Below are 23,572 nucleotides of genomic sequence, written 5' to 3'. Positions count from 1 at the left end.
TGTGCTTAGAGAGCTCCCAAAACAAGCAATCCCGGGGGCTCCGCCTGGGAGCGCGCTGCCGCCGCGGCCGCGGCCGGACTTTGGCCGCAGCGGGCCGGGCCGCTCGGGGCCGCACGGGGCTCTCCGCAGTCGCTGCGCGCCCGGCGGGATCGGAGCTCTGCCCAGCGAGGAAACGCCGCCGGGCAGCGGGCCGAGGGTCCGGGCGGAGCGCCCATGGGTGCGGGCACTGCGCTGTGTGGGCCCCGGGTGAGTGAGCGGTGGAGGCCACGGAGCGGAGCCCCGCGGGGCCGGGGGCGGCGCTGAGGGGACGCGGCCGGCACTCCGCGATGCGGGCGCTGCTGCTCCCGGCCGGGGCTGCTGTGGCGCGGACTTTGCCTCCCCGGGACGAGAGTTTGCCCGGACGCCGAACAGATTGTTCAGCTGCAGTAAATGTGATGAGCTGCGAGTGGGGACGCAGCCCGAACTCACTGCAGAAATACCTTTAAAAGGGCTCTAGTGAGTCGATCAGTTCTGACTCGCATAGATTTCCATCCCCAAAGTTGATAAACTCCCGTAATAGTTTGCCAGTCATTATCTGCTTCCTCTTTCCGTCACGGGATTCCTTTCCCCAGCCTTGCTCTGCATCATGTCCTTTACTTCTGCACTGTTTCTGTTTCAGGACTGGAGCCAGACATGGCATGCAAACATCCCAGGACTGACCTGGTGCTTCCAGAGCTACATCATTGCCTGGATTTCTTGTGCCTATCTTTGGATCTGTTTTCCCTTTTACTGCTGGTACCTTCGACACAGAAACAAAGGCTACATCAGGATGTCCCGTATCTTCAAAGCCAAAATGGTAAGGGTAAAGCATAGGGTTTGGTCCTAAATTTATCTCAACTTTGATGCAGAGCTTACCTTTCCTAAATTATTGATTATTTCCTAATGATCCATCTCTGTGGGGTTTTTTGACATTTAACCAGCTCAGGTCCATCAAATCAAATAAAGCTTTAGGATAATATGTCATAAGATCTTCTCCCCCGTACTTCCAATTGATTCCCTGACACATCCCATAACATTCTATGTCCCAAACCTGATTTTCCACCTCTCCAGTCTTACTGCCCAGGCAACTTGGATCATTCAGTTTGGTAGATTGTCCCAGCATTTCAGTTCATTCCAGTGTGTGTTTTTTGTCTCTGCCCTAGGCCCTTGGATTCATCCTGGTAATACTGTGTTTTTCTAATGTCTTCTTCATGGTGTGGGAGAAAAGCCAAGGAATCCCACAGACCCCAGCATTCTTCATTAGCCCTGCTGTGGTGGGAATCACAATGGTAATTCCTCTCTTGTTTGTCTGCACATGGCCAAACTTAGCCCTCCTAGGACAGAGCCTGTATTTCCCATGGTTCTCACTATCTCTGAGCACAAAATTGTCTGATGGGGAGTAGAAGGCTGGGAATGCTTTGTGCCTCTGCTGTGTGACACATCAGGGGGTTGGAGTTGGGGCAGACCCTGTGGGCAGAGCACACCTGGCAGGACCTGAGGTTTCAGCAGGGTTTAGAAAGAAGTCTCACAACCATGAGACAAGATTTCATTTCTCATAACCACAGTATATGATTTAGTACAGTTTAGAATGAAATGTGATTTCTGTTCAATAAATAAGTGCCTTCTGTCATTGCATCTCCATAGCCTAAATCCTTCCAGCCTGTTTGCCTAACTGTAATTTTATTACTTGCCTTCTCTGTAGACATTCTTGAGTGCAAAATTGCACATAAAGCTTTTCAGTGTTAGCCTCTTAGGAACAATACTGCAACTCTGAACATCTTGAAATGTTTGGGTAAGAAGCTAACTGATTTTTCTCTGTTGTATTCATTAATTTGATAACAATGTTTGGCATTCCATTACCAGGTATTTGTTTGGACAAATTTGTACTTCCTCACAGGTCCTTGCCTTGTTCCTTACCCAAGCAGAAAGAATGATGGGCATCCAGTCTTCAGGGGTCCTATTGATTTACTGGCTGCTCTCATTTGTGGCTGCACTTGTGATGGTTAACTCCAAAATTCAGCATGCCTTGGAAAAAGTAAGTGAGATCACATACCTTTAATGTGCAGACTACAAAGTCTCTAAACAACAGGGCTGGTTTTGTCTCATTGACTGCAAGGGGGAGAATCAAAAGCCTCTTTAAATATGTGCTGAGAAAATTGATTTATGACATATTTGTGGTGGGTGTTTACTTGCAGAGGTAAAACATGAGAAGCTCTTTCTATGCTGGTTAAACATGAAGGTTCTTACCTCATTTTAACCTGTATTCTGTTCCTTAGGGCTTCCTGGAAGACCATTTCCACCATGTTACAGCTTATCTTTATGCTGGCCTGGTACTAGGAGAACTTGTGTTATTCTGCTTAGTTGATCACCCTCCCTTCTTCTCTAAAGCTGACAACAATCCTGTAAGTATAAGGTAGCTTTTCCTAATGCTTTGCTTCATTGCTGAGACAGGATTTTAAATATATGGGGATATACAGGCGCATGAGTATCTGGGTGATGTAAGATCCATCATTCTGTAAAAAAGCTGGCAGTTTTAAAAGGTGACTGGCAGAATATGGGATAACAGTGCTCTGTCTCTGTATGTAAATTTTTCAAAACTAAAAACCTATCCATACTCATGTTTATTGTCACTGAAACCAGTGGATAGGATTCCTGTTGCTTCCCCTAGTGCTCTCTCCTGTTCTGCAATACTCTGTTGGTGGTATGAGAATGAAAAAGCTCTGTGCTTAAGAAAAGAAATGTCTTTGGCTATGAAAAATTTTATTCTTTGTTCTTCCATCTGAGACATTATGCAAAGTTAAATTCCCAAAATTTCCCAATCCCACTGAGCCTTCACAATACACTTACTCTGGTTCAATGTGTGGGGAGGGAACATACTCTGATTGCTTTTCCTGGGGAGGTATATTCATGTGACACATGCCCTTTTCTATATATAAATATCACACATGTTTTCTCTCCCATCAGAATCAGTGCCCAGAAGCCAGAAGCTCTTTTCTTTCCAAAATCACATACTGGTGGTTCTCTGGGTAAGAAAACAAAAGATGTGGTTCTGCTACAATATCAGAAAAAAGCAGTGGCATCAGAGATCAGAGAGGGTGTAGATGGTAGCCACTAGGAAATATCTCAGCCCCTGAGTTAGATTCTTTAAATTATTTTTCCTGTGAGGTATTCTCACAAGATCAAATTAAAAAAAAAAGAAATTTACTTTCCTCAAAATAGTTTAAAAGTTTGTGATTCTAGATAATTGTCTTCTGCCTCCCAACTCCCCCTCCAGTGCCCTCCCAATCTTGAAATAGATCTCAACAATCTCAACAGATCACTGTACACCAACCACAGCCCTCTCTGCCTGCCAGACCTTGCTGTAACAAATGCTGGGAAAGGGGAAAACAGTGAGGAGGACATAGGTCCAGTGTGCTGCTGAGCATTCAGAAGTAAAACAGTTGCATTCCTTAATGTCCAGTGTGATTGGGTCTCATCTGCCTTTCCTGGAGCCCAGAGAAAGTTAAACTGAACTTGCTTCTCCACTACCCAATAGTGGGACTAGAAGCCCTAGAAATTAGGGTTTCTAATGCAAATCCCCATTGTGCTGACAGAAGATAGCCTAGGGATTCACAGCAAAACTGCTGTTCCTGGACATTTATGTTTCTGGTGGGACAGGACAGTCCTGAGCAGTGATGTCAGTGCCTGTGTGCTCTCTGTGGTGCACTGCCTTGATGCTCCTGTGTTCTGAAAGTGTCACACACACCACAGATCCTGCTGTGCTCCTCTGACTGCAGTCTGTGTCCTCCAGGCTCCTCTGGAAAGGCTCTCAGCAGGCCTTGGGGGTGGATGACTTGTGGCCAGTGAGGCAACAGGACTCCTCTGAAGAAATTGTTGCCTGGGCAGAAAGAGAGTGGAAGAAGAGTCAGAGCAGAACCCAGCAGTGAGTATTTGATCTAGAGAGCACATCATGGGCTCAGCTGCGCAGTTCTAGATGATCTAAGCAAATACACAGGTACTGGTGTGTGAATCCCTCTGTGCAAAATCTGATTTTAAGTGTTAAAATCTGCTGGAGAACATCCTTCCACTCCTCTAAGCACAGAAGTAACTTTCTGAGTCCATTTTTGATGAGCTTTTATACTGGACATGGTATGAGACCCAGTGTGAAATATTTAGTGATTTTTTGAAGTTACAAAATTCCCAAGCTTTCTCCAGTTGTAGGTAACTTCCTCATTGTTTCTTCCTTCAGGAAAATGGAGTCTGGTATATTTAAAAAGGGTCAGAAAACTGAAACTGGCACAGCAGAAGCTGAAGAGACAGAGGGTCTACTGCAATCAAAGCGTAGTCAGAGTGGGCCCTTACTGAGAATGTTTTGGAGCATGTTTGGAACTTACTTCCTTCTCAGCACTGTCTGCTTAGTTATCTGTGATGTGTTCTTGTTCTCCACCCCAAAGGTACTGAGGTATGTGCACATTTATAATGTATTTCTGTCACATGTACAAGATTGCTGTGTGCATGAGCTCAGAGATTTGTATGTCAGCACCCACAGACACACAAACAATGACCTTTTGAAATTTGCTTTTGCTCATGAAAGGAACTCAGGTGTCATTTGTGCTAAACCCACTGTCAAGTCAGGTGGAAAAGACACAAAGCCACTGTGTGAAGCTGTGCACACTGTCTGCACTGCTGTGCTCCAGCAGTGGGAAGGACAGGATGCACCAAGCCATTTGACAGCTTCATTGGAACAGGAGTTATTTGATGGTTCGATATATCACATCATTTGCCACTTGCTGTGGTCTTAAGGCTCCATGTTCCCTGGCTAATAAAGGACACAGCTCTGCATCCTACACATTTTAAATAGCTTTGTTAGTTGATAAAATGCTTTGTGGGTTCTGTTGGTACAAAACCAACCTGCATTACATTATATTTTCATGGCAAAATCCTTTCTTAGTCATTAAGATTAGGAGAAGTTCTGGAAATGTCAATGACTCCCTTAGATTACAGCTACCACTTTGCATATTTCTGACAAATTCATGAAAATCAGGAGTCATCCTCAACACTGAAAATGAGGTCTAACCAGAGAGGATGCTGAGATCAGAGGTTGTTTCAAAACCATGAGTGGCTAGATTTCAAAAATCAGGATATGTTCCAGTTCTTCTGCTATTTACTGATAAACCTCAGCCAGAGAGAATACAGAAAAATCACCATTTCTGCCAGTTTGTTTTTGTGTATCTGATATTTCATCAGTTCTGTGTGGACTCAGCAACATTTTGCTCCTGTCTTGCAGCCTTTTCCTGAAGTTCATTGAAGATCAGGCAGCCCCGAGCTGGCTTGGCTATTTCTGTGCCTTCAGCATGTTCCTGCTGGGCTGTCTCCAGACTCTGTTTGAGCAGCGCTATATGTACATGTGCCTTGTTCTGGGGCTGAGGCTGAGAACTGCACTGACAGGGCTCGTGTACAGGAAGGTGAGGCTGCAGCTCCTTCTTCAGCTTTGCTTTTTTCTACCTTAGCAGTATTGATGTATGCTGTTCATAGCAATATCAGGGGAGATGGCATTAGAAACTAGTTTTAGGATGTAGCTGTTATATTCATCTCTGAGCAGTACATGCCAGGTACATTTTTTAGAGCTTCCCTATGAAGGATAGCCAAGAAAAAGAAAGAGTAAAAAATCAACATTAACTTTCTTATGCTGTAGATGATGGTTGGGGGAAAGGAGTAAATGCTTCATGTCAAAGTGAAGTCACATGACCCAGGTAGCAGCATGGTTTCAATACCTGGCATTTGACATTTTTCTCCCTTTCTTTGTCCTCTATAAGGAAAAGAATGTTGTTTGACTTTTGGACCAAAGCTGTTGTTTGATGATGTCTTTTCTTTCTTTTCTGCCCTGTCTAGATCCTGGTTATGTCAAATTCCTCAAGGAAAGCAGCAACCCCAGGTGAAATCGTTAATCTGGTATCTGTTGATGTGCAAAAGCTAATGGATTTGATTATCTATTTTAATGGGACCTGGCTGGCTCCTATTCGGATTATCATCTGCTTTGTCTTCTTGTGGCAGGTAAAATACGACACTATTTATCAATCCCTTTCTATTCTAAATATCATAGGAAAAAGGATGTTTCAAAATCCTACTTACTGGTTTGAATTACATGAAATTGCCGTATTTTCTTTGTGGCATGGTGCATATTCACTTTTCTTTCTGAAAGATATTTTTAATGATAGAGAATCTTTGATCCTTCAGTTCATCATCTTACCTGTGTATTCAGCATTCAGTCCCTTTTAGGAGACTGTGAGTATGGTTATTGTGAGCTGACTGATAAACTTCTGCTTCAGATTTTCCTGTCACCTCTCTTTACAACCAAAAGGTGGTGGCCCAGGGTAGGCTGAAAGTCCAGTTCCAGCTCCTTGGCATAGTCCCAGAACGTAATGGGGAATGGTCTGAAATAGCAAATTGACATACTTCATCCTGAAGCCTGATTACCACAAGATCAGTCAAACAGCTTGAAGCAAAGTTACATGGCATTCAGAAAGAGTATTGAATACTTTGAATTTCATAGGTATCAAGGAGTTTAGCAAGGAGAGAGCAAAATCTGAATTAGTAATAATGGATGGTAATCTAAAATTAGCCATTTTTAATCAATGTATGGTAATTTCTCAGCAGGACAGAGCCCTATTGTTTAGTCCCTGTTTTTGGCAAATGGAAGTGTGAGCAGTATAGAGACAGGTGATTCACAGGAGCTTTCCAGAGACCTTTGAGGCCTTCCTTTACTACCCAGGATGGATTGTGCCTTGTGCCTGGCAGGATGCTGTGACTGTGAAAATCAGTTGCCGTGGTACAGACTGTTGAGAAGTCATCATCCCTTTTCTAATGATGTTGACAAGTTGAATGTGGTTGGAGCATAATTACACTTTTTTGCTGGTGTTCACACGCCATTGGTGCAGACAATACCTGTAACTCTGTGTTCACCAGCACTCCCCCCTCCTGCTGTCATAGGGAGATATAACTAACCCATGAGAAACAAGTGCTGATACATAATTGTTGTGAGCCCTGGGTTCCAAGCTGTCCCAAGATAATGGCACAGGATAATGCCACCATTTCATCTCATGCAGACAAGCTGCACGAATACTTTGTTGAGGGTTTTTTTAAGGAAAACCTGGTGTTGTCTGGGGTCACTTACTCAGGGCAGCCACAAGATGTCCTTCTGAACGCATCCAGGGACCGACGGGAAGAGCCAGGAATGGCTTAAATTGCCAGCGTGCCTCTGGATCGCCTTCAGCACCGATCTAGTTCCTAACAAGGGAGAGAATAAATTCAGCACAGCCTGATGACAGGAGTTATCCTGCTTGGAGAGTTAACAATCCACAGTGCTTAGGAGCACAATTCCCAGGAAAGGCAAAGGCGAGATTAGAGTAAAGGCTTAGCCAGAGGGATGTTATGAAAAAGTTCAAATAAGAGGGAAGGTAAGAAAGGGAACAAAAAACAGTCTTTCCTAGTCATCACCAGAAGTTTCTTCTCTTTACTTTTCTCTCCTGGCAGCTTCTAGGGCCACCTGCCTTGACTGCTATTGCTGTATTTGTTTTTCTTTTGCCTCTGAATTTCGTGATCACCAAGAAGAGAAGTCAGTTTCAGGTACATTTTACTTCATAAAAATGAAGTGGTTTACTGAATTATGTGATTATTTGTATTTATTATTCATGTGTACCATGACTGTCTGAAGTAACATAGGAGGATTTGAAGCTTGCAAAGTTTCTTGAAATTTAGAGTAAGCTCTTCCATGTTCATCCTTTTTACTGTTTGCCCTACTTTTCTGTTGTTTTCATGTACTGCCAGTAAAAATAAAGCTCTGAAGATGAAAAATAAAATATTTTCCAGCCTAGAAGATTCATAAGCAAAACAGTATACACAGCTCAACTGCAGGGAAATTTATTCAGGATTTGGAGGCAGGAATAAGGTATTTTTCTTCAGAATAATCACACCATTAAACATTCAACCTATTAAATGATAAAACTCAAACATTTGTTACAGGAAACCCAGATGAAACATAAGGATGAGAGGGCCAAACTCACCAATGCTATTCTCAGTGACATTAAAGTAATCAAACTGTATGGCTGGGAGAAAACCTTCATGGAGAAAGTGCTTGGAATCCGAAAGCAAGAGCTTCAGGCCTTAAAAAGATCTCAGATTCTCTTCTCAGCATCCCTAGTTTCTTTCCATTCATCAACATTCCTGGTGAGTGGATCACGTTCCTGCATAAAACACGTGCTGTTACTTCCCTTTTTCTTTGTACTCCTGCCTAGACAGATTTTTTCTATGGACAGCTAAAGATTATATCTGCCTGGAGGAGCTGGAGATCACAGGAGTTGCTGTGGCTGCTGCACCAAAACCTCCTTAAAACAGAGCAAACACCCAATGATCAAACTTGGTTCTGTCACCAACATGCCAGACCTTTGCCTATGGTACCTGCAGGACAGGCACCTAGAGGGGATGACCTGGATTTAACCAAATGAGTCCCAGAGACTTGAAGGGCCTGTCACCCTTGAACCATTCTGAAGCAACTGGTTTGCTTGTCCTTTGCTCCCTTTCAGATCACATTTGTCATGTTTGCTGTCTACACCCTGGTGGACAAGACACATGTTCTGGATGCTGAGAAGGCTTTTGTGTCCTTAACACTGATCAACATCCTCAACACTGCCAACTCCTTCCTGCCCTTCTCCATCAATGCTGCTGTCCAGGTTAACTGCAGGCCCTGTTCCTCTTCCTTTGGCCATAAGGGGTTTAATGCATACCCCCATTAACAGGTAAAGGTAGAGGTTTCTTAGGGCTCTGCACATCAGCTATTTCATTGCCACTGTGAAATGGTGAAGTGCAAGGGCTTGCAGCTAAAGGTACTTCAGGGCACTGCTTTTCAGAAAGGCTCCTTTATATTGACAAAATAGTCAACAAGAATTACTCCTAAGTCTTTTTTAGCTCAGCAAAAGCACCATTAGATATCAGAGGGTCTGTTTTTAATCACAGAAATCAGAATAGGTGGAGCAAGATCTCCACATGGGGGACCCTGCTAGTCCAGGCCAGAGAGAAAAACAATTAATTGTTCAATAAGAAATTAGAAAATTAATTTCTTTCTTAACACGCTAAGACTGTCACAGATTTTCATGTACAGAAGCAATCACTGGAAAGATTGCAGGAAGAATTGGATGAAAAAGTACCAGTTTTCACTGAACCAGAAGCACAGGAAATTATATGGGGGTTTTCCTAAGCTAAGTGGAAATAAAGGCAGGTAACATAAGGAAGAGCTGCCTTTGGCCATCTAAGCCTACAGCATTTGCAGCACAGCACTAATCAATATTCTAAGTGGGTCTTCAGGCTGAGTTTTCACTTTGGGTTTTTGCTTCCTTTCTACTTTAAATCTTATTTTCTTCTGTATGCTGCTTCATTTCAGGCCAAAGTTTCCTTAAACCGCTTAGCAGCTTTTCTGAATCTGGAAGAACTGAATCCTGAGAGCTCAAGCAGAAACACTTCTGGCTGTGGTGAGCTTTTATATTAGCATTTTTGTCTTACAAGAGGAGTAATTTCCATTATTCAGCTTATACTCGGTCTACCATAGTCAAGAGAAAAATATTTCCCCCTTACTGTCCCCTTACTTACTTCTCTGGCCTCATTATTTCTAACAATGAAATCTAATCTAGTGTTTTACCCCTTCTTTTCATAATAAAGGTTGATTTTATGTACCATAAATATACACTGAAACATAAAATCACATAAATTGGGACATTTCTGTGGCCATCCTTGCACTTAAAAGTGGTCTGTCTCTTTTCATGTTTTAGTACAGGCAAGTATCACCATAAGAAATGGGACTTTTTGCTGGAGCAAAGAAACTTCTCCTTGTCTTAGAAGGTACAGACTTACCCTTAGTCATCTCTCAATACTGTAGGTCAGGGTGGGTGCTGGATGAACTAATTCCTCAGGGCCTAAGTGAAACCAGGGTGGAATATCCAGAGGCTTCTGAGTTTGCTTCATGTTCAGTGTTGAATTCTGAAAATTACAGAATCAGATAAAACATATTTTTTCTTTTATGATGAGGAGAACATGAATACATGAAGGTGTCTGTATCTGGATGTTGCCTTATTATATGGAGACTGTTTTCTTTTTGCAGTTTTCTTGTCCAAATATGAAATTACAGTGATTTAAGGCAAAAAATAGAACAGATAGAATGCAGATACTATATATGACATCACTATATGCTTATTTTAAAAGGAATTGGCATTCTAGAAAAGAAAAGCTTTGGTAAGTTCTGATGTTCAGGAATGTTCTACATCCATTGCTTTGGGCTAGCCTATCTCCAGAGTGGGTATGAAACTCAGATGGGGATGTGGATGAAGACTTTCTGGTTGGATGTGTCTGAAGGGATGAAATGAGGGGATTTACTCGATACATACCCAACAATAGCATGAATTTTGATAATAATTACAATTATTGATTACAATAATTTTCTTTTCAGAAAGTATATCTAAAATGTGGTAAGAGGCTGATCTTTTCCCCCCAGCATAGACCTCAGTGTGCCCCAGGGCTCTCTGCTGGCTGTGGTTGGGCAGGTGGGTGCTGGCAAGTCCTCCCTGATGGCAGCGGTGCTGGGTGAGCTGGAGGCCACGGACGGCTGCGTCACTGTGAAGGTGAATTTTCCCCTCAGCACCTGCTTCTATAATTTGGCTGTTTCCAGGAACTGTAAGGTATTAAAAACAGTACCAGGTACTTGAGGAAAACCCATTTACTTCTGAATTTTAACACAGGCTGTATGTATCAGTCCACATTTAATTATCTGAAGGTGCTGCAGACCTCTCAGATAAACCTGAACTTTGGGAATAGGAGCTGGAGTAGTACTTCAAAGATCCAGTTCTATTTTGCCCTCTGACAGTGAGCTGAAGTGTCATCCTGGTAAATTGCATCCTGTACTTGCACTGTAAGGTAATAACAGTGCAGACTCATATTTTGCAAAGCCTTCTGAGAATTGTCAGTGGTGATGATCATTCCAGATTTCCATAACTGAGAGAGTTTTTTTTCGAAATGGATTCTCACAGCATCAAGTTGAGCTTATGGAAAGGTTTGCTAACATTCTTCTGCTTTTATAGGACACTGCAGCTTATGTCCCCCAGCAAGCTTGGGTTCTAAATGCTTCAGTGGAAGACAATATTCTGTTTGGGAAAGAGATGGATGAAATGTGGTTCAATAGAGTAACAGAGGCTTGTGCACTGCACCCTGATTTGGAGACCTTCCCTGCAGGGCAGAAGAGTGAAATAGGAGAAAAGGTATTGCCTTGGGTTAATGGGCTGACCAACTTTTCCCTGAGGAACTACAACTTCAGGTGTCCTGCTTAAAACATCTGCCCCTGAGTAACCACAGCTTTGGGAGCTGTGATGAAAACACAAAACTAAACTCACAAGAGGCAGGTGCTCAGGAATTTCTGGGAAGTTGGGCCATGATCTAATATAATTTAAGCCCACCTTCTGACAGTTAGCCTAACCAGAGACATGAGAGATGTTTAAGACAAAAATCAACACATCGAGGTCATTCTTCAGTGCTCTTTTGCAGGAGAGAATTTTTCAAGAGACTCTGCAGGAGCCCTCTTTGGAGGGAGATGCACTGATTTGAAAATAAGGAAGTCATAAAGCCACAGTATAAAAGGGAGTCAGCAGCTGGAAAATATGCTGTAGCTTTGGAATAAACAGTCAATGTATTTTCCAGGGAATCAACCTATCTGGAGGGCAGAAGCAGAGAGTGAACCTTGCTCGGGCTGTGTACCAGAAGGCTTCGATTTACCTGCTTGACGATCCCCTGTCAGCTGTTGATGCCCACGTTGGGCAGCACATTTTTGAACATGTTCTTGGACCCAGTGGTTTACTGAAGGACAAGGTGTGCTATCAACCTGAACTGTAAACAACTGCACAATGTCTCTAATTAGCAGAGCCCCCAAAATATTTCCAGTGGAGTGGGTTGCTCAGTTTATCAAAGGTTCACAAATGCTTTTTTACAGTGGCAGCAGAGGACTGGGGAGCCTCTGCAGGCCACACAGCACCTGCAAATCCTGAAGGGAATCTCACCCAGGAGGAGGAAGGCTGTCTTTATCCTCATGCAAACCACATGCCTAGTGCCAGCCTTACTTTCACAGCAAGTTCACAGTTCTTTGGTCTTCTGTCAACATCCTTTCCTCCCTTTGTGATTTACTTCCAGCACGGTTCAGGAAGAGCTGCCTGATCTCTTCCAAATTCAGGCACCACAATGTCTAATCCCATTACTTTTGAGTAGTTCAGTGGCACCTTTACAGTTCTCATCACCCAAATGTTCACCCGTTAAACACTTCTCCTCCATTCTTTTTGCATAAGTTGTGTTTTGTTTTTCCTTGGTATTTCTTTGCTGTCAAGCAATCTGGATAATAAACATGGTTACATAAGAAGGGATGCTAGGGCAGCTCTATTGGATTCATACTACAAATTGCCTAGAAACACTTGATTCAGTTGCACAGGAAAACAGGAATCAGGCAATTTATTGCTTTAGAAAGTCCAATTAAAACAAACATGTCTGATTATAAATACCTTTCTCTCCATGAGGATTGGTTGCAAGTATCAGAATAGAATTACTGTATTGAAACAGAATGACTGGCTAAGAGGAATGTATCAGACTTAAGGTGTATTCAAAGGGATTGATTGTATGTTAGAAATGCAGAATATGCCAATTAATCTAGGGGAAAATTACTTTTCTTATGCCTTTTCCTCTAATTATCTGTGCAGATATGCTCAGAAATGTAAATAAAAGGAAATGTCCTTTAATTCCATTCAGGCTGATGAATTTTTGAGGCCTAAATTTGATCCTGAAATACTGACACCAATACTGACAGCAGAACAATTGTAACTATTCCCTCTTTATTCAAGCAGACTCGTGTGCTAGTGACTCACAAAATTAACATTTTGCCTCAAGTGGACAACATTGTTTTTCTGGTGGATGGAATGATCTCAGAAACTGGTTCCTACCAAGAACTTCTACAGAGAGATGGGGCCTTTGCAGAATTTCTTCGTTCACACGTTACTGCAGAAGAGAAGCCACGTGCCAGTTTTCCAGGTAACCTAGATGGGTTGCAATCATTCTCCCAAGGTCTATCAGTCAATTGTTCCCTTCATATCACATCTGTTCCATTATGGACATTTAAAGCAGGGATACAATCACAGTAAGGTGTTGCTTTGTGTGGCAAAAATATGCCTGTCAAATCAGCTGACTTATCACCTCAAAATTGATTCTTGAATCCATATTAGTAGACAATAATGATGCAGTAAACTATTAACCACTGTATGTGCTATTCTTCAAGCCTCACCTTGATCTTTCTACCTTTAAAAGCAATTCTTTTAATGAATCTTTCCTCCATATTACCTGTCTTTCAAAGGCTGTATAGGACAAAACAGGATTCTAAAGCATTTAGAAAAAAATACACTTATTCCACAGCTGTGGGAGACGCCAAAGGCACTGTCACCACTGGAAATGGTCCATCTCAGGAGAAACCCCTCAGGTAAGCTGTAAGCTTAAAGCAGCCTCAGACTCTGCCCCATGCAAGCCTACATGGAGGCTCTGAGTATGATACAGGTTTGGGATTGATCTGTAAATTAATAACAAGAGCAAACAAGCAAAACTCAATAATAGATAAAACCCTGCTCCTGAATGTGGAAGTTGACTGACATCTCTTCTGTATTTCACAAGGAGGCAGAACAGAGCTCAAATACAAGCTCCTTGATACATTTGGTTGCTGATCACTTCCCAGTGGGGCTGCAAGGTCAGACTCAGCCCAAGCCAGCCTGGGAGAGCAAATGCTTTAAGCCTCTGCTCCTCAGTGGCTTGACAGAGCCCATTGTGACAAACATGGACAATGGCTGAGGTCACTCTGGAGAGCCCTGAAAACTGCAGCCCTCAAAATAGGTATGGATTTACGGGTGATGGGGTGGCTAAAAATTGAAATGATTTTTGTTTTCTTCATGAAGTGGTGATTCAGTAAAATCTGCTGTGGGAAGGGAGACCAGTCCTGTGAGTCAGGACTGTACCAGTGCTGCAGCCACCAGTGGAGGATTAACCAAGGCAGAGACAACTCAGCACAGCAGGGTAAGCACAGCACCTCCCTGCAGAGGCAAGGACACATCCCATGGGGATAACACACTCATGGCAGGCAGGTCAGCTCCCTGCCCCAGCTACACCAGAGCCACAGGACTCAGCTGAGCTGTACAAGTCTGCCCTGTAACAAGGACATATTAAACAAGGACATATTAAACAAGAAATGAGAGCAAGAAGTCAGAAGCAGCTTTTTCTTTAGGGAACCCCAGCACTAGTCAGACTGGGATCTCCTCACCTCCTGATCAGTAGGCCCCCACACAAGCGCCCAGTGTAAATATGGCAGTTCCCTCTCACACCAGCAATACAGGAAAACCACTGCCTGACATAAAGAGAGCACTCCAGAAGGAACATGAGCCTATTGCATAATGTTCATCAATTGATAATAATCATTCATTAATGATTTCTTTAAGTATCCCTTCATTATTCATCCATGAGGAAAGCAAAAGAAGAATCAACATGGCTGCCATGGCTGACATATAACTGAGAAATGCCATAAATCATTCCTTTTAGAATAAATCATAATGCCAGAAATGCCAGAAATGACATAAATCATTCCATGCTTTAGAGAAGTTTGTTTTTTTTGCTAACAACCTCCATCCTCCCACCCTCTCCTCCCTTTGTCCCCCGCTTGCCTCTCTGCAGGTCAGTGCTGGGGTGTATGGAGCCTACCTGAAGGTGATGGGCCCAGCCCTGTGTGTGTACATTGTTCTGTCCTTCACGTGCCAGCAGGCCATGGCCTTCTCACGGGGCTACTGGCTCAGCCTCTGGACAGATGACCCTGTGCACAATGGGACACAGCAGCACACAGAGCTCAGAGTTGGAGTCTTCGGTGCATTGGGAGTGGTTCAAGGTTCGTTTAAGTTGCTCAACAAATTCTTCTCTGTATTCCCACCTCTCTTTCCCATATCCAGGATGGTTTCTCAGAATATAAAGTGCATGCCCTTGGGCTTTCAGCTTCCTGGGTTTTTGGCCCCAACCCTGAAGGTTTTTCTTTTATATCTCTTTTCATCCTTCCAGCATAAATTAATCACATCAAAGTGTGCAAGTGGAGGCTCTTCTCCATGCTGAATGAAATCTTGGCTTAGGTCACATAAAAGAGAGAGAAGAGAAACTTGTGGACTTTTACACTTCTTTATCTTTTAAAATAGCCACAATTATTTTGGTCACTATTTAAAAAGAAAAAAAAAAAAGAGTAATTTAAAGTAATCACAGTCAAGCTTATTTTGTAATGAATGAATAATTTGTCCTGCATGTTTAAATTCCTGAATCCATGCTCCCCATCAAGATGGCTTAGAAGATCTTTGACCACTCTGTAACTACCCTACAGCAAAGACAGCTTACCCTGCAGCTCTGAGGCTTGGTTTAATTCCTGCTAAATAGAGGTTTAATTCCTGTTGTACCTTCCTGACTGCACACTGGTACAGCATTTACAGGACTAAGTGGAAATCATTGAAAAGGAGGACTCCAAGCTGGGTTTGTTCAGGCCTAGTAATAATTTTTTTTTCTCTTACAGCCCTTGGCAGGTTTGCCTGCACAGCAGCAGTGCTGCTGGGGGGTGTGTTAGCCTCACACCAGGTCTTCCTGCAGCTGCTGAGCAATGTCATGAGATCCCCAATGCTCTTCTTTGAGCAAACACCCATTGGACACCTGCTGAACCGCTTCTCCAAAGACATGGATGCTGTTGATTCTGTCATCCCTGACAAGCTGAAGTCTGTGCTGGGATTCTTGTTCAACTTACTGGAGATCTACCTGGTGATTGTGGTGGCTACACCATGGGCAGTAATGGCCATAGTGCCCTTGACTGTTCTTTATGCAGCATTCCAGGTAGGAGCTCACAGATGCACACACAGGAGAGGCTGAAGCAGCACAGCCATGTCCCTGCAGAAAGCCTCCTTCCACTTCTTAGGAGTAAAGGCATGCAGAAATTACTTTCATCATCTCAAGTTGCATCTGAGCAAGAGTAATGCCAGTCCCTTTCCCACATCACCTCAGCCTTCCAAAGCACCCCAGAGCCCTCACAAAGAGGCTTGCTTTTCTGATGTCTAAAACAAGTCCTACCTATAGCTATATCCCTCATCTCCATTAGTGTCAATCACATGAAGACCAAAAGCATTTTTCCTTTCCTGCAGAATTCCTACAGTACTTTTTAATGTCTCCACGTTTGCCAGCCAAGACTGAGCATTAGGGAAGGGCAAGTAAATCTCTGTTCTCCATCGAGCAAAGGGCTCAGCTGCAGGAGAAACTGAGTGTAGAGGTTTTGTGGGTTCACAGCACCCTGGCTCCTTTGCCCCCACCACAGGGTTATTCCTAATAAAGATGGGACATAACAGAGGTAGGAACACCGCCCCCATCTTTTAGGGGCGTCTCCTACATGCATATAAGGTTTTGTAACATGAGGATAGTACGTACTATTGCACTTGTTGAGGCCTTCCCAAATTTCCTGTGGAGTACCTCCATAGGGGCACGAGCCTTCTAATGACTCTCCCTTCCATTCCCCTTGTACCAGCACTTCTATGTCAGCACCTCCTGCCAGCTGAGGCGCATGGAGGCTGCCAGCAGGTCACCCCTCTACTCCCACATCTCAGAAACTCTCCAGGGCAGCAGTGTGATCCGTGCTCACAAAGACCAGCAGAGGTTTATTTCAAAGAGCAATTTCCTAGTGGATGAGAACCAGCGAATTTGCTTCCCTGGAGCTGTTGCTGACAGGTACAAATCTGCCCAGAAGCTCCATGAGTGTTCTGTAAAGTAATCATGTGTTGGGAGAAAGGGAGAGGGCACACAGCCACATCTCTGTGCTCCCCTCCTCCTGCAGGTGGCTTGCTACAAACCTGGAGTTCCTGGGCAACGGCATTGTGCTGTTTGCAGCCCTGTTTGCAGCCCTGGGCAGGACACAACTCAGTCCAGGAACTGCTGGCTTCTCCCTTTCCTATGCTCTCCAGGTAACCCAGTGTGGAAATAATACCATGTTTGCCTTTATCAAAAGCAACTGCATTTTAATTTCTATTATGAACTATTTTTTGTGCCTTTCTAGATGCCTTTTCCTACCAAATCCTGTTGTCATTGCTGAAATCCAGAGCATCTGGAGCACATGGCCCCTTAGGGAATGAACTTCATAAACACATGTATGGGCCATCTTCTTCCTCCTGCACCTGAACTAAAATATAAGTCAAAGCAAGCCCTGGGCAGCTGAAGCAAGGTCTTCAGCACCTGCCTTACCTGCTTGTAGACTAATTGCACAAGAGCCTAAGAAATAGCTATACCATCTTTTAGCATCCAAGTCAGTAGCATTTCATTCTCTATAAACATGCTGCAGGGGCTATGGCAGGACCTGGCTTCCACTTCAGCATTTTAAGGTTTTCTGATGTAATCTAATTTCTGATATAGTTAGCTGATGAGGAGATCTTTAGAAATAAACACTAAGACAAAGTACCAGGTAACTCCTGAGCACAGGTCAGGGCTCGTATTATCTGCCCTAATGCTTCTTTTCCAATGTGGCAGATAACTGGAGTTCTGAACTGGATGGTTCGCTCCTGGACAGAAACAGAGAACAACATTGTTTCTGTGGAGAGAGTGAGAGAATACCTGAGGACTCCTAAGGAGGTAGCTAATCCACTATTGACCTTACTAGAAGGGGCTGAACATCTCTGCAAACTCAATGAGTAACTTTTCTGTTGCACCTGAAAAACCTCTAGTTTTCCCCTTCTAAAAGGCCATTCATGTTTCCTCTAAAGAACTGCAGCATTTGGGTTTTATCCAACTGACTAGACTTGTTTTATAACCTCTGATCATTACTTCCTTAAGACAGTTATGCATTAGATTGCCATTAAAATAGCTTCACTTGTTAACACTGATGGAATGAGATATTTCCTACCCATATTTGGAGTATTTATTATGTGGCTTCATATGCAGCTCTCTGAGAACTTATGGCTCCTAAATAGCCTTTTAGATGCAAAAAGTCTCCAGTACAGTAATTTTTGTTCTGTAATGATTAAAATTATATCTCCATATGCTGCCCTGAGAGAGGCTTTCACAGGCCTGTTTATAGGGGAATATAATTTTTTTTTTATTAAACTACTCAATTCAGAACTCTGACAAGCAAGCAAACATTCACCCCCATTTTCAGTAAAGAAAATCTTTGGAAAAAGTAAAAAGCCAACATCTGCAGTATGAAAATTAGAGGCCTTTTTCTGGTTTGGAAACAGGAAAGAGACTGGAGTAGTTGGCACAGGTGTCTTTATGAACCTCCCGTTCCAGTATTGCCACTTGATCGGGTAATTTAGATCAGCCTTCAACACTGCTCTTTGCTTCCATCTCTTCAGGCACCCTGGACTCTGAATGGCAAACTTCAAGGGCAGGTTTGGCCCACTGAAGGAAGGATTGAATTTAGAAACTACAGCCTGTGCTACAGGCCAGGTTTGGAGTTAGCACTGAGGCGTGTCAGTGTGACCATCAACGGGCACGAGAAGGTAAAAACCCACTCCTTCAGCAGTGTGAGCAGTGCTGGGCACTGACCAAACCCAGGGGCTACAGCCCTGCCTGCACCCAGCTGCAGCAACCTGGCAGCTGCAGGAAAGCAGGAACCCATCTCCCACACTGCACACCTTGTCCAGCTTATTACAGCAAAGGAGTTCCACTTTTTCAGTCTAGTTCCACATCAAGGCTCTGTTTGAACTGCTAAGTCTTGTAATTATTCTTCCCATCAAAGGCTTTTGTGATTCCTTTTCATACAAAAAAAATTGTGAATTAAAAATGCTTCCATTTAAGAAAGTATTGCCAGACTATGTGAATCACAAACAGCCCTAACAGCACAGATCTGATCCGTGCAAAGCTGTCTCCCAGCAAAAGGCCAAGAGGAACTACATGAAATGTTTGTCCAACTGTGAGAAAACAATCAACATCAAAACCAAAGTCCTTCCATTGCACTTTACAGATTGGCATAACTGGCAGAACAGGAGCTGGGAAATCCAGCCTTGCAGTGGGGTTGCTGCGACTGGTGGAAGCTGCAGAAGGAGCCATCCTAATTGATGGACAGGATATTGCCCAACTAGGTCTCCATGACCTCAGAACCAAGATCACTGTCATTCCCCAGGTATGAAACTCATTTCCAAAATCCTTGAGCACTGTCTTGAACCTGGGAAGGGTTTATAAAGGTTCTGTGAGAGGAGGGACATTCAGCAGTTTCCAAGTTGGAAATAACCTCTATGCCATGTTCATCTGCCATTTGATATAGCATTAGTCACAGATTCCCACCCAGCAGGCAGGACCCAAGCAGCTCATTTTATAATTAATTTCAGGAGTTGTTTGTACTGTCTCTGTGCTCAGGATCCAGTTTTGTTTTCTGGCTCCCTAAGAATGAATCTCGACCCATTAAACCAATACACTGATGCAGACATCTGGACAGCTTTGGAACTGACTCAGCTCAAGAACTTTGTTGCAGATTTGCCAGAGCAGCTGGAATATAAGTGCACTGACCAAGGGGAAAACCTAAGGTACCTTTGTCTGCAGAAAGACAGTGGCAGGGCAGTGTCAGCCCCTGGGCTAGGAGAACAGAGCTGGTTGGATAAGGATGCTAATTCCTTTAAAAAAAGAAAAATTCTTTAATGATGTTCAGACTGGAAATTGCTGCATTACTGTCCTGTTTAGCAGCATGAAGTCAAATCATAAGACAGTAAGAAAGACCTTCCAGATTTAATCATTGTGGTGGTTTGCATTTGTGCAGTACTTAAAATCCTGTTTCAAGTGTAGCTCTTCTGGGTGCCATCACAACACCTTCCCCTCCCTTCCTTAGGCTGTTTCATGCTGTTACCTACCTGCAGAGCCACCAGCCTCAATCACCCTTTCAGAGAAAGGGAACAATCACCTTTTCATTATTGATTTCAAATGAATCATCTGCTCTGACCCCCAAAAAAGTGACTACTGGCCCCAATTTACCATCCCTCCTCCTGCTTGCAGCACTGGTCAGAAACAGCTGGTTTGCCTGGCCAGGGCACTCCTGCAGAAAGCCAAAATCCTCATTCTGGATGAGGCCACGGCAGCAGTGGATTTAGAAACTGATGTCCAGATTCAATCCATGCTGAGGACTGAATTCAGAGACAGCACTGTGTTAACAATCGCTCACCGGGTAAACACCATCCTGGACTGTGACAGGTAAAGACACTCTGAGCAGGGGGACACACAGGCAGCTGGTGTGACTGACACACCACCGTGGTGGTGAGCAGCAATTTCATTTCTGTCCTCTTCGTGTTTAAACCTCCAAGCTTTGCCTTAAGAGTTTTGGGGATCTCCCTTAAACCAGCAGGGCACCAAGAGATTAATTAGAGATCCTTTACTCCCACACGATGGGAGTAAGTGCTGTGTGACAGCCCTCTCCCCACCACTGACAGCAAAACCATGACTACAGCTCCTTGTGTCACATGAGAGCTGTGAAACAGAAATACCCAATTCCTGCTCACAAATCTCTCCCCAGTCTCAGCTGCCACAAACCCCTGCTCCCAAACTCAGCACTTGAACAGTCACTCATCAGAAACACTTTCTATCCCCAGTACTGTTTCCCAGCTGAAAAGCTGTTGGAAGGCTTGGCTGAATAACCAGCAAATACTGAAACTTATTTTAAAACTAAGTAGAAATTACTAAGTTATTATAGGTGCTGGTGTATCCCCAAACTTACATTTCTTTTAATGTTCACAGGATTTTAGTCTTGGAAAATGGCCGGATAGCAGAATTTGATACTCCAGAACACTTAATAGCTCAGAAGGGACTATTCTACAGACTGATGGAAGAATCAGGCCTTGCATGACTCACTCATGGAGCATTCCATAGCACCACCACCATAAGAGTAATTGACCTCGTAATTGAGTTATTTTGGTTTCTCTTCAAAATGCCTGACACTCAACCAAAGCTTGTTTGAGCCAGAACTACAGTGAGTGGATGAAAAGGGTAACTTGGGATCCACATTATTTCCATAGGAAACTCAGCAATTCCTCTTCCATTATGTTTCCAGATACCAAAACCTCACTTGACTGCTGAAAATGAGCCAGTCAGGACTTAAATAATTTTCTGGTATAAAAGCAAACAAGCCAAAAGAGGAAGACCACAGTAGTTCCAATTTGTAAACAGAGCCAAAATATCCATCATACTTCAAGATTGCACAAATTATTTTTAAAAGCCAGAAAGATTTTATGGACAGCAATGAAGAATTTAACAAGGAAACTTCGCTGCGTGCAGTTGATCCTAAGCTCCAGGCAGAACAAATTTCATATTTTGCCAATGTCTTAAGGACTGCACACCTGGGCACTGTTCTTACACAGATGTGGACTCCAAGACAGCATCTGGGGCTCATAATCCAAAGTGCACAAACAGAGGGGGAGGAGGGAAGAGGCAGGATGCCACTTATCAACAGGCTGCCTGTTGTCACAGCTAGGGATCAGATCACTCCCTCTCTCTGCAGGAGCAGAGCCAGCTCCAGCAGGGGCTCAGAAGTGCAGGACAGGAACGTGGATGGGACTGGCAGCAGAGCATCCATCACTCCTTCTACCCAGGGCTTAGAGCATTCCCACTGCCAAGTGCCAGGTGCTCACAGCAGGGCATGGCCCAACATTGACACCAAGATTTCCAAATTGAATTTGGCCACGAGGAATTTGCATGGTTGGAAGTGCTCTCCTCTCTGATCCCCGCAGCACATGCAGAAAGCAGCAGGAGTATCACCTGTTGACCTGATGATTCATTCCTGATTTTCTTCTTGAGTTCAAGTTGACTCTTGTATGTGCCACCCTGGTGCTGCAGATCCTCTGGCATGGTCACCTGTCAGATGTTGCTTTAACAAACCAAAACAGAACCAAAAGCTTCCTGGGCTTCCCACAGTGTCTGCAGACCTGTCCCCAGGTCTCTCCTCCAGAATCACAAGATGACAGTGTGACAGACAAATACACATGTGAGATATTGCTCTTTACTGTGACTTTTGTTAAAGCAGCCCATTTTCTAGAGAGCTCAAATAAAAATAGAATCAAGTATCAAACTGGGTCTCTTCAGTAAATGAAAGCAAATATTACACAGAAAGGGGAAATGGGGAGGGAATGGGAGAGTTCCAGCTGCAAGAAACAACCCAGACTGGCAAAACCCAGCTGTTCATTCTCCAACAGCTGCTCAGTGGCTTCTGCACCCAAGTCAAGAACAGTTTCGTTTCTGCTGGAAAGTGCCTAAGATATTGAAGTCCAGTGTCTGCTGCCACACTGGTGCTCAGGTACCAAGGAAAGAATTTTCTCTCTGCTTCCTCCAAATCTCATACTTGAGGGCACAGAGAAAACAATTCCAAAACCAGATACAAGTTACGAGTGGCCCACAAAGGTTTAGCAATTGATCTCAAAACCAGGAACATTTAGAAATACTGAGATAAAAGTTAGGTGTTTTTCCTTTTTAACTGAGGCCAAAGAGGAACAGACTTGCCCCTGTTGCTGGGTAATTCTGTAACAGACATCTTTTAGTATTCCATAATCTCCAATACAAACATCTTCAAATCTCGTTTTCTGTTCCTAAGTTGGTAAGGAAGAGGGAAGGCAACAGGACACAATAATAAAAACATTGTTTCGCACTGGTAACCTTTGAAAGGGCACATTTTTGCTGTCAGCTAACCCAAACTAAGAGCAAGCAAAAATACCATCAGCTTTCACATATCAAGTTGTGCTGCAAAGGCAAAAGAAAAGCAATTCCCAAAATTGCATATGAAAAGCCTGCCATGTTTCAGATGTGCTGGAGTTGGCAGGGATACATCCAAGTGCTCTGATTAATCTGGAGCTCAAGTTTCACAGAAGTTATCTGGAAGTTGGTTAAAGCAAAATATATAGAGAAGTTAACACTTGGAGATACCATGTAGGAGAGAAATGCTACCTTAAAAAATTCCTTGTCCCATGATTCCAAGTTTAAGGCAATACTGAAACTGCTAAAGCCAGAAAATTGAGGGCGTCATGCATTGATTTACACCAGGTTCATGCCAAACATGTACTGTGCAAATGGCACTCCCAGTGCCCCAGATGGTCACAAGATGCACAGGAGTGCCAAAATGTGAAAGGTGCCAGTGACCCAAAGCACAATTGTTCCCGTGCCACATCACTGTCACACCGCAAAAGGATCTTTGTGTGGGTAGGGACTGGGAACACTTACACAAGTAGCTCTGTTCACACAAATGAATTAGGGTGGTTTTTGCAGGTCTCCTAAAAATTCTGAGCTGCTTTTTTGGCAGAATCAGCTTTTCCAGATGTGAAATCTTCCATGTTGCAGTAAATAATGTGAGCCAAGATACATCCATGTGCACTGAAATCAGATACATTGAATTCAACTCCTCTCCCCATTCCTTGCCAGGGCTCTCCTAGGATGGGGTGGAAAGCAAAGATCACAAAGTGTTCCTGGAGGATGATTGTTCCCAAGCAGGAAAGGTATC

General features: G+C 43.6%; 1 protein-coding gene across 5 annotated transcripts; it reads left to right on the top strand.

The window, feature by feature from the left end:
- The first annotated feature begins 118 nt into the window (after positions 1 to 118).
- ABCC6 (ATP binding cassette subfamily C member 6) lies at positions 119 to 22,196 on the top strand. Of its 5 annotated transcripts, none has more exons than XM_088063913.1 (31): positions 119 to 246; positions 659 to 835; positions 1,182 to 1,307; positions 1,916 to 2,053; positions 2,295 to 2,420; positions 2,983 to 3,044; positions 3,809 to 3,940; positions 4,247 to 4,459; positions 5,285 to 5,462; positions 5,890 to 6,051; positions 7,531 to 7,623; positions 8,020 to 8,223; positions 8,580 to 8,726; positions 9,434 to 9,521; positions 9,819 to 9,888; positions 10,538 to 10,664; positions 11,121 to 11,297; positions 11,734 to 11,901; positions 12,918 to 13,104; positions 13,483 to 13,546; positions 14,013 to 14,130; positions 14,782 to 14,989; positions 15,653 to 15,963; positions 16,646 to 16,845; positions 16,952 to 17,078; positions 17,638 to 17,739; positions 18,459 to 18,605; positions 19,070 to 19,228; positions 19,462 to 19,628; positions 20,092 to 20,286; positions 20,827 to 22,195. In XM_088063913.1, exons 1-31 carry the CDS (start codon positions 214 to 216, stop codon positions 20,933 to 20,935), a joined length of 4,515 nt encoding a protein of 1,504 aa, XP_087920039.1. In that variant the 5' UTR covers positions 119 to 213; the 3' UTR covers positions 20,936 to 22,195. The 5 variants fall into 5 exon arrangements, with proteins under 5 accessions (XP_087920039.1, XP_014108087.2, XP_087920040.1 ...); XM_014252612.2 differs by having other exon boundaries at positions 12,921 to 13,104; positions 20,827 to 22,193; XM_088063914.1 differs by lacking the exon at positions 17,638 to 17,739 and having other exon boundaries at positions 20,827 to 22,196.
- Positions 22,197 to 23,572: the final 1,376 nt, after the last annotated feature.

Source organism: Pseudopodoces humilis, chromosome 18 (genome assembly GCF_049639895.1).
Source record: "Pseudopodoces humilis isolate 2021_Gansu_Grassland_sample_001 chromosome 18, ASM4963989v1, whole genome shotgun sequence".
Taxonomy (NCBI): Eukaryota; Metazoa; Chordata; class Aves; order Passeriformes; family Paridae; genus Pseudopodoces; species Pseudopodoces humilis.
This window is presented reverse-complemented; position numbering and strand designations above follow the sequence as displayed.